Source organism: Megalobrama amblycephala, linkage group LG1 (genome assembly GCF_018812025.1).
Source record: "Megalobrama amblycephala isolate DHTTF-2021 linkage group LG1, ASM1881202v1, whole genome shotgun sequence".
NCBI lineage: Eukaryota > Metazoa > Chordata > Actinopteri > Cypriniformes > Xenocyprididae > Megalobrama > Megalobrama amblycephala.
The window spans coordinates 25,273,613-25,285,118 of record NC_063044.1 but is presented as its reverse complement, the minus strand read 5'-3'; the positions used below and the strand labels follow the sequence as shown (position 1 = coordinate 25,285,118).

The following is an 11,506-nucleotide window of genomic DNA, read 5'->3' as shown; positions in this document are numbered from 1 at the left end:
AGTACATCCAGTTGGTTGATATCATAAAAGAATATTTTAGTGTATGTTAAAGAATATACTTCAAAATATTTTATTAATCTCATCCCAAATTCTTTTAAATCCATTCACTGACCAAATATCCAAGTGTAGGATAACAATCTACATAATCATCATCATCAACCTTCATAACTATGCTCATCTACAGATAAGACTGCCGTTACCCCGGTAACCCCGTAAACAAAGCAGCTGTTACTTTCTGTTTCTGAACAGTATTTAAATGTTTTAAACAGACATTCAAATTTTTGTATTTGCAGTGGTGTTCATCACAAGACTAAATACTTAAATACTTAGACTATTTATTTTCAAACTTAAAGGCCCACTGAAGTGCCTTGACACGTGCAGCATTATCAAAGACTATTTATATATAGAAAGACAGTGCGCTTGTATTATTATGAATGGGAGAAAGTGCAACATGGAATAAGTCCCACCTTGTGAATAAGAGCCAATCGCCGATCGGTAAATTCATCGCGTCACTGGAGCTGCCGTTAGAAGCTCCGGTTCCTATAGAGATGCGCACTTAGGACTACGCGTGCACAATAGCTTGATCAAGGGTTGATGCCATTATTTTGTCATGATTCAAGCTTTTAGAAACAAAATTTATGAGACAACTGTTGTCAGGTTTCATCGGTGATTTCAAATGTGAAATTTAATCGAAAGCTTGGCGAACAGCTTTGGAGAATTTGATATTTCCCCATTCAAAGTGAGAGGAGCTGCACTTGCATGCCCGAGAGGCATTTCAAAGAAAGCCGCTGAGTGAAATGACTTGTCTTGAAGTGACTTTGGCATTATTCAATGTATTGACATAATTTCAACTGAAACAGGAAGACAAGGCGGGACATATCGAACAGCTCCCCCCTTTTTTAAAACAGCCAATAGTGTTTCAATTATATCACAGCTAGGCCACAGCTGTTGAGCTCGGTAAAGCCTCAGTTTCCTTCTAATCACTAACCACTTCTCCATATAGCTTTAAAAAATAGTATTCTGTGCAGAATTCAAATGGGTCCAACACATTTTCTGGTCTGCGCCGACTTGCACATGATTTGCTCTGTACTATCATGTCTCTGGGCCACAGCTGCAGTGGTTCGCGTGACACTAACATGAAACTAGACATCATTTGTCTAAATGGAAAGCATATTTACACTGTATGAATCATTTCCTAGTGCACTATGTGCCATTCTCCATGTAGAAAATAGTAGATGTGTGACCCATTTTAGCACAGCTTCAGCGTCTATTTATAATATAGGGGGCAGGACGCTTTAGATTCTAGAGAGCATTTGATTGGACAGAAAATCTGATGAGAAGCTAAAGTGCAGAGTGATGTCATCAAAATCATTGATCCATATTGCTGGAAGTGAGAGACTGTAAGTTTTGAACGCTAATATCTTCTAAATGCTAATTATCGAGCACAACTAGCTTATAGATAACAGTAAGGCTAACATATTCATACTAAAAGGCAAAAAAACTTTAAACATTTTAAATTTTAATCTGGACTACAACATGGCCTAGATATTGATTGAAAAATGTTCTGATTCTTTATTATGGTTCAGTAACACTTTACAACAAGGCTTCATTAGTAAACATTAGTTAATTCATTAACAAACTGACAATGAAAAGTACTTCTAAAGCATTTATTAATCTTAGTTAATTTTTCAACATTTAATGATATATTATTAAAATCAAAACCTGAGCTAACATGAACTAACAATGATCAGTTTTTTTAATTTTTTTAACTAACACTATCGAAGAATAACTTCTGTAACAAATGTATCTATTGCTCATTATTATTATTGTTAGTTAATGAATGTTACCTAAAGCGTTACCTGTTGTTCTTTATAATTCTTTTGCACTTTAATCCATTTAAAACATTTGCTTACGTTATACATTTTTTGTGTATTGTTTTATTGTATTTAAATGTTAAGTTCTTTTTGTTATAAGAAAGTTTTAAACCTGTTATAGTATGACATCACTTTTTTTGCAACTTACTTCAATATTGTGATAATATTATTTCAAAACTGTAATTAAAGCTTCAGCAATTATCGCAACATGAACATTTGATACGGTCACAGGCCTAGTGCCCAATCCTATTCCTGTAGATCCTGCAGAGTTCAGTCCCAACTCTGCTCCAACACACCTCTGTAATTATAGAGATCTTAATTAGTTGGTACAGGGGTGTTTTATCAGTGCTGGAGCTGAACTTTGCAGGAAGGTAGGTCTCCAGGAACAGGATTGGCACCCCTGCCATACACCGTACAAAGATTTTATCTCATCTAAACATAAAGCCTCTGCAAAGGAAAACTGTTCCTAGCAAGCAAGTTCAAACAAGACAAATATTTAAGGGAAAATGTACAGTCATATCACTTAATACGTGGCTTTACACCACAACAAATATTACGGATCAGGGACATGAAATATTGATTCAAGATTAAACTTTTTAAATATAACGTTTATTATCTAATTCATGGCAATGTACAAAACATTACAACAATATTACAGCACTGTTAACACTGTCTTCTCCGTGGTGTTATACAAGAGACATGAAAAGAAGTGCCAGTCTCAGATAGTCCGAATTAGTGGTTGCATTACAGCATTATAGACCTCAGAATGTTGTGACTGACCTCAGAATCAGGTGTTCCAGAGAGATAGTAAGTTAATGTTAACCTAATAAAGAGTAAACTGTAACACTTTACATTAAGGTTCCTTTTGTAAAGGGTTTATAGAGGTGTTTGTTAATGAGTTATAACTTATTTACCAATGCATTATAGGTCATTGATAAGCAATTAAAACCGCATGAATAAAAAGGGTGACTTTAACGTAATATCTGCCAAATCGTGAACCATTTTTAACTTAAATCTTATAAATGCTTAATAAATGTATTTATTCACACATATTTTACTCAGAACCAGATTTTGTGGTTATTTCATGATGCAGCAAAAATGTACTGTTATGGTGAAGGATGATTTATTTGTGGTTTTCTTAACAAAGTCTCATGACTTATGTCACTTTTCTCACTGTTGCTCATCAGACTTTACTCTGTGCATTACCCATGAAAAAGGTCATGATGCCTATTCAGAGGAATTTATACAAACTGATTTAATGTTTTTCAAGATGAAATGATCAAACTTTATTTTGAGAAAAAAAAAAAAAAACATACAAGCACAACCATGACTTGATGAGATATTAATAATGAAAAATGTAATTACCTTATTAGTTACCTGTGAACCCTAATGAAGGATGAACCATTTATTCACGAGTTATAAATGTTAGTAACCTGTGAAACTGAACCTTAATGTAAAGTGGAGACACGTGAATCATGTATTTATTTATAACGTTTATAAATCATGAATAAATGGTTCACAGGACTTCACTTTACATTAAGGTTCACTTTGTGTATGTGTGTGTGTTCTTGTATACATGGTTTATGAGGACACAAATGTGTATAATGACATGGGTATTACAACATAAACATGGTTTATGAGGACACTTCCTGTGTCCTCGTAACCCAAATGGCTTAAAATCATACTAAACTGTGGTTGTTTTTTTTTTTTAATTCAAAAAATGTCGACAGTTTTCTATGATGGGTAGGTTTAGGGGTAGGGGTAGTGTAGGGGGATAAAATATACAGTTTGTACAGTGTAAAACCCATTACGTCTATGGAGATTCCCCGTAAACCACATATACAAGTATGTGTGTGTGTATTCGAGCCCCTGTCTCTGAGGAACACTGCCCTGCAAGAAAGTTAAACGCATTTGAAGAGTCATTTACCAAACTTCTACAGTTTAAAAACCCAGTTAATTTATACTGTATTCGCACCATCTGAGCAGCGCATCTGTAAACTATAAAAAATTTTCTTTTAATTTTTTTTTATTTGTTATTTGTTATGTGGTGTACATAGAAATTCAGGGTCATAAGTTGTATGTATGTTTACTTTTATTTAATTATCTTTGTTATATGTGTGTATGTGAAGTATACTTGCCCCTTGAATGGTATGGTCCAGGGGGAAGTCAAGCCTATAAAATGGCTCCGGTATTTGCGGTAACTAGAGCATTGTTTGTTTATTGCATTATTTGTTGTGGGACTTTCACCATATGGCACCAATAAATCACCTTCAAACCTCACCCAGCGGTTTCCCTTGTCTTTTCCGGCCTCCATCCACTGGTGCAGTTGTAACACACATGAAGGAAGTGGTCAACAAACATGTGATTTGTTTTGGGTTTTTTCTTCAGCCAGCATCAACTTGCACAATTTTTACAGACTCGATTACAGCTAGAGCTTGGCACCGCAAGTCATGCTTGACTGTTAAGCATTGGACAGTATTTGCTTTTTAGGCAAAACAACAAATAATGCAATCTTTATTTGGGATTGTGTCATACATGACATGAATTGCATCCTTTTATTCCTAGAAATCATGGATAATGCAATCATAACATATCTTGTATCACTTTGGTGATATAAGCTTTAGAAATCATGCAGCAGGGGTGCAAAACTCAGTTCCTGGAGGGAAATCCACAGTCCTGCAGAGTTTTTAGTTCCAATCAGCTCCAACACACATACCTGTAGTTTTCAAATAAGCCTAAAGGACTTGATGAGCTGGATTAGGTTTTTCACCCCTGTCAAACAGTGTTGTGTCGTGCTATATGTAAGTGTTTGATTTTGCAAAAGGACACATTTCTGTTTAGCCAAGGTGAGCAAAGATGCCCTGTACTTGTGTGAACAGTGGAGAAAATGGAGCCCATCAGTGCTTGCAGACTGTTGCTAGACAGTGATAAGAGATGCTCCATTTAATGAAAACAAGAGACAACACTGAACAGGACTGAACTATGTACATAATAGTTTTTTTTTAAATGTTTGTTTTATAATAAATTTGATTGATATAACCCTATTGCTGATTTACATAAACAGGACAGGTGACAGGTACTATCTTACTCAATACACATAATATACGTAAAATGTAAAAACTTAAATATCTTGCAAACAGTAGCCAATCAGTTGTTTTAATTGTCATATTTGAATTAATCACATCAAAATACATAATAAATAACACATTTTATCGCTAAATCTGAAGACTTCTAAAAAAAGTCATTGTAGACCAGTGTTATTTCTGGGTATTGTTTTACATGTGATCTCATGTTTCACATGGGAATTTATATGATTCACACAAAAGCACACGTTTCCCATGTGCAAAACACATTTCACATGTGATCCACGTTTCACATGTGCTTATGACATGTTTTCACATGTTAAATTTCACACGTGCAAAATCACATGTACATTTGTTTTACATGTGTTTTTGTGAAATTCATGTTTTCTGTAAGGGTAATTTTAACATTTACTAATAGATTTTTAATATCAAAAGTTGTATCTGTTCATATTATTTAATGGACCTGAGCTAACATGAACAATGGTCAATTTTATTTTTTTAGATTAATAAGTACTGTAACAAATGCATTGTTAGTTAATGCATTATCTAAGGTTAACGAATGGGAACTTCAAGTCCTAAAATGGGCTTAATTTATTTGTGCAAAATATAATTTCTTATTTCTTTCTCATTTAGGGTTGGCATTCTTAAAACGATTGAGTTTGACCCTTTCAGCTGTATTTTGGTGTGTCACCAGATGATGGCGCTCTCCACCAGGTAATGGTCGATGGCTGTCCAACTCAATCGCACTGATCAGGCAAGCGTAGATACAAATAATGTATATGTACATTGCCCTCCAAAATTTTGGAAACACCCCTGGCAAAGTGTGGTTTTGGACGATATCAACATAAATCCATATCATTTTTTGAAGCAAATACATTAAGGTAACTTGACATTATCATTGAAGACCAGCAATACAATTTTCATTTTGATTACATAATAATGGCAATATATACATGTCAAAGTCAGACATGCCCCTTTGCCAGCTGTGATGCCTGGTTAACTTACTGGTTTAAACTTGGCCCAGGTTTGTAAATATCTTGAACCAATGAACCAATTAGAACCCAGTTTAGGTCAGAGAGCTGCTAATGGTGGATATTTTGATGAATCGAAAATTTAAGTTTTTTCTATGTACAAACTATGTAATAAAATATGTTTTCGTAGTTGGTGTTGTCCCTTATTAGTGCAAAATGATCACAAATTAAAAAGGATTCATGCCAATATTGTCCAAAATCCCACTTTTCAAGGGCGTTTCCAAACTTTTGGAGGGCAGTGAATATCCTTTAATATTTCACAGTATCATAACTTTGAAACATCTTTAATACATTGGCATCATGAGGGGAAATTACACAGTACAGTAGTTTTATTTTAATGAGTGACCAAATGTATTCCACTTTTTAAAAGAACACAGTCAAAATACACATATCTGAAAACAATGAATGCTGTTTACAGATGTGAACAATCAAAATACAAGAAGCTCAGAGATATACTTTCTAATAAGAATTATGACTTATTTCTACCTTTTTTTTACTATAAAAAAGTCAGAGACTAGTTTGCATGAATTTCACAGCAAATTTGGCATGAAAAAATGACTTACACAAAAAGCTTTGGGGGGGGGGGGGGACAGACAAGGTGGAAGCGTTGTCTTGAATAAAGCCTTTTGCAATGGTAAAGATTATATGCCATCATTCAATGTGTGAACAATCATGATATGTTTCAAATCTATGAGTACTGAATTCAATACATGTCTGAATGAATTAGTTCATTCGAGATCATGATACATGTGTCCCTGCCTGATCTCAGAAGGAACATAAGGAATTATGCTCTAGCCCTATTCAAATAGACATTCTATTAAAATTTGGAAAATCTCTAAAATCCCTCTAGATTACTGTCTGACCTTAAAAGTATGCTGCTTCAATGGGATAGAGACCAGAATCCTTGCAATGTTAGACTATTTAATGATCAAACTGATTACCATTAGGTGATGTGGCATATGTGGCATATGTGATGTGGCAATGAGAGAGACCCTTGGCACTATTTTTGGCTTAATGAATCACCCTAGTGTAACTATTCAGTCAGATTATTTAGATGTTGAACTCTTGACAATAATATTTACATGTTAATGATGCAACAATAGAGTGATACATCTTATAATGCAATGCAGTTCTATACAGTCTTGTTAGCAATACTCTGCAAATTCTACATAGTACAGTAGCAAGAGCAAAAAAAAAAAAATACTCAAAGCATATTTTTTTATAGTGCACTACTTACACTATATTTGATTTTCTCTCCATAGATAGATAAATGAAAATAAAACTAATAATAAACAAAATAGTAACTACTAAATATTTTCTTGTCTTCAAATCCTTAGTTCTCTGTTCTTATTATGCCATGGTTTGCTTATGAACTCCATAAATATACTTTATAAATAACAGCTTCAGAGTAACATTTATCAACAATGCATTTTCCAGGTTTTAACCAATGAAATGGTTCAAATTTTACTTTTGGATGGAAAATACTGCATGATGGCCAAAATTTTTGAAAATTCAGGAACCTAAGCCATCATATTTGAAACTAAGAAATCATATTTGCTGGGTTTCCTCTTACTCTCTTTGTGTACACCATTTGTTCTGTGGCACACAGTTTATAGGTTGCTTAGTAGTGACCCTTGTTTTTTCAGACCCTTGGTTTGCAGGTCTCCATTTAGCAGTGCGTTTTGAGTTTCTTTTGGATCATTCATTATTTGTGACTTGTTCTGTTTGCTGTCAGTGCATTCAACATCATCTGCTTTTTTCAAGCACAGAACATTCTGGAAACTTTTCTTGAAGTTCTCTGACAAGAAAGCGTATAATATGGGGTTTGCACAGCTATTGGCGTATCCAAGCACCACGACAAAGGCAAACATGCTCCTTAAAAAAGGCGTAGTGCTAATGGTGCCTGTAACTGATGTCACGTTGAAGATGTAGAAAGGCAGCCAGCAGAACACGAAGACGGCAACCACAATGGACACCATACGAGTCACCTTCTTTTCAGAATGCCTCCGTTTGCTAGAGCTCACCCTGATCCCTGAAGACTTGACCTTGATGATAATGAACAAATAGCATAGACATATGACTATTAGAGGTACGAAGAAACCCAGGAAGAAGGTGTAGAACATGAAGGCAGTGTAGTAGGCCTCCTGTGGCTCTGGCCACACAATAGTGCAGTAGCAGCCATCAGGATTGGTGATCAGTCCACTGTAGATTACAATTGGGAGGTTGACGATGAGCGACACGAGCCACACGACCAGATTGATTGTCTTTGCGACATGGGGCCTCCTCCATTTGGTTGACTTTATGGGGTGAACCACGGCGAAGTATCGATCAATGCTCATCACCATCAGACAGAAAATACTGGTGAACTGATTTAGAGAGTCTACAGTCATGACCACTCGGCACAGAGCTGCCCCAAACGGCCAGTGCACCACCGCTAACTGGATAGCAATGAAGGGCAAACTTAGCATAAACAGAACATCTGCCACTGCCAGGTTCAGGATGTAGATATTCGTTACCGTCTTCATCTTGGCATAGCGCAGGATGACATAGATGACCAGAGCATTTCCACAAAGACCAATAACGCATACCACAAAATACATGAAGGTGATGACGAATGTGCTAGTTCTGGTCATGCTCTGGTCAGTCTCATTTCTCAGGCCTTCTTCGGATATGTTGCCGAGCAAAATGCCATCATACATGGGGAATCCAGATAGATTACTGGGGAAGTTACTGGGTGAGAATGAAATCGTCCAGGAATCCATTATATTTTTCTCTCAGATTCCCAGTTCCATTATGTGTGACATCCTGCCTAAAGAAAACAGTATAATGGTAAATGAGCTATATACAGTTGTGTGTATATATATATATATATATATATATATATATTGTTATCAGTGATAATCCTAATGCAAACAACACATAATGTCTTTGTTCCAAAACCAAGGACACTGCCTTGTTGTTGACAGCCTATATAGGCAGCTGCTTCATTGTCTAAAAAACATTGTCATCCTAACTGAAATGGAACGTCATACAGTAAGGGCTTTTCACACTGCGCTTAACTCCAGGTTATCGTTGTTCTAAACACTGCTTTTCACCCCGGGTAAAGGAACATTTCACACTTTTTACACCGGGTTATGAAGCACCGCTTTTGCGCTGTTAACCCTGTATTGTGGTGCCAAACTTGTATAGTGTGAAATGATGTGGTGTTAGAATGTTACAGCTAGACGCTTAGCAACAGACAACCAATCACATACTCATAATGGCTTTTCACACTTGAAATAGTTAACCCTGTGTAAGGATGTCACCCTTGGCTGGACTTGAACCCAGGTCTCTGGTGTTCTAAGTGTGGCGTGTTCTCCACTGAGCTAACTCCCAGACTATGGAACCCAAGAGCAGAAGAGTAATGTGTCAAGAGACTTGAGTCTTCCAAAAAATAAAAATAGTCTTTACTTGAGAAACCAAAGAACAAAGTCCAAATGAACTAGGATAGCAGAGCTTCCATAAAACAGAGAAACAAAAATCTGAAGTCTGAAATGTCCATTCAGTATAAACTCAATAGTACAGTCGGCAATACAAGGATGTGCAATGCTAGAGCTATATAAACAGGTTGTGTTCTGCATTTATCCTTTCAATGACATTGACACTGCAAATATAAAAAGTAAGAACGTTAACCCAGAGTTTAAGACTGTACAGTGGGAAACGTCAGTTTTATGAATACCCAGGATTAAATGTTAACCCCAGGTAAATTTTATGAGCAGTGTGAAACGTGAAGCAAGATAATTCAGGATTCCATTTACCCGGGGATTAGAATAACCTAGGGTTAACTATTTCAAGTGTGAAAAGCCCTTAAAAGTGACAGATTTGGATCATTTTCACAATAGCCACACAGCAAAATTCTTATACAATTGAAATTAATTATTAGTCTTCTAAATGATTTAAAAAAAAAAATAGATAGCCAACACATGAATAACCCATTTTTAAAATATACTAAACAATCTTGGACAGAGTGGTATGTACCTATTTAAAGGTTACTGAGTGAGTACAAGGTATAGTATGATGGTACTACTGATTTAATTTTTTACATTTTTAATTATAACAACAACAGCTAAAATTCCAAGCACATTACGGTACCTTGAAGCTGGTATAATGCTGTATAATTCCGTTATTGGATCTTGGATTGGAAGTGTGAACGAACAATGCTTCCAGTCAAACTACTTTTTAGCAGTGCGCACTGTCCAGTGATTGACCTGGGAGAGCAATGTCCTTTATGTCATAATCATCCCTGGTGGACAAACAGGCTGAAAAGCTTAGCAATCAATGTCCCTGTCAGATCTACACCCATCTAAAACATTCTTTCAGGGCATGTGTACAGTAATATATGGAAGCTTGTTTCCGCCACTGAATAAAGAAAAAAAGGTAATTGCGACTTTATCTCACAATTCTGACTTTATAACACAATTGCGAGATATAAAGTCAGAATTATTTAAGATGAAAGGTGATTGTTCCATCTAGACAAGAAGGTAGTTTTATGAAGTTAAAAAAAAACAATTTCTCTTTTGTAAACCTCATGTTTTTATTTATTTATCTATATAAAACGCATGTTAATAATCACTGACAAAATCTGTGATTGAAGCTCATGTCTGCATACCATAACATTACTTAAATCACTCAATATAACACTTTTGTTTCATGGTTCATTCATGCATAGTGGGCATCAAAATAAGAAAATTATGTTGAAAATACTCAGAAACTGAAATGCTGTTCTATATTAATATCAGTTAGTTCACATGGATCTCTCCTCAAATACTTTTTAATACAGACATAAGTATGAATGATCAAATTATTATTTTTTTTTGATGGACAAATTAAATATACTTTTTTTTTTTTTAAATGTACGTTTAGAATGGCTCATTCTTACCTTCATGTTGAAGTGCACTGGGATCCTCCTCATGGTTTTGTGGATTTGCACATGTGGAGAACATCTGAATCGCAATAACCCTTACAAAACCTCTAAACACACAATCTGATCTGATCCAATCTGAACTAAATCTGACACTGAAAAGATGTGAACCTTTTGCGAGACAAGCCTCTCAGAGAGAGAGAGAGAGAGAGAGAGACAGAGAGAAAGAGAGAGAGAGAGAGAGAGACTGTGTATGTGTGTATTGTATTGTATTGTATTGTGTGTGTAAATTGCACAAGCTTATATTGTCCATTAGATTGAAAGATTCGACCCTATAGGCTCTCCCCTCAAAGAAATCAGGACAGAAGTGGTCAAAAGTGGACAAACGAGACAGATTAAAACACCAGGTGTAAACGGGATTGTCTTCCTCGTCTACTTGTGATCCGATCGACCAAAACGCATCGAAATAGCAGGTGTAAACAGGGCCATAGTTTACTGCTGCTTTGCTGCCTCAGGATCTGGACACTAGGCAATTACAAGAACAATGAATTTAAATGTGTATGATATTATTTTAGGCTCGAAACTGCAACAAGTCAATGACTTAAAGCACACAAGTAA

The 11,506-nt window shown here is 35.6% G+C and overlaps 1 protein-coding gene across 3 annotated transcripts; it reads right to left on the bottom strand.

Moving 5' to 3' along the window:
* Window positions 1-6,299: 6,299 nt before the first annotated feature.
* sstr2b (somatostatin receptor 2b) lies at window positions 6,300-11,057 on the bottom strand. 3 transcript variants are annotated; one of them, XM_048186021.1, is made up of 3 exons: window positions 10,907-11,053; window positions 10,120-10,270; window positions 6,300-8,793 (listed from the first exon to the last, which is right to left on the bottom strand). In XM_048186021.1, exon 3 carries the CDS (start codon window positions 8,748-8,750, stop codon window positions 7,599-7,601), a length of 1,152 nt encoding a protein of 383 aa, XP_048041978.1. In that variant the 5' UTR covers window positions 8,751-8,793; window positions 10,120-10,270; window positions 10,907-11,053; the 3' UTR covers window positions 6,300-7,598. The 3 variants fall into 3 exon arrangements, with proteins under 3 accessions (XP_048041978.1, XP_048041968.1, XP_048041970.1); XM_048186011.1 differs by having other exon boundaries at window positions 6,300-8,797; window positions 10,907-11,052; XM_048186013.1 differs by lacking the exon at window positions 10,120-10,270 and having other exon boundaries at window positions 6,300-8,797; window positions 10,907-11,057.
* Window positions 11,058-11,506: the final 449 nt, after the last annotated feature.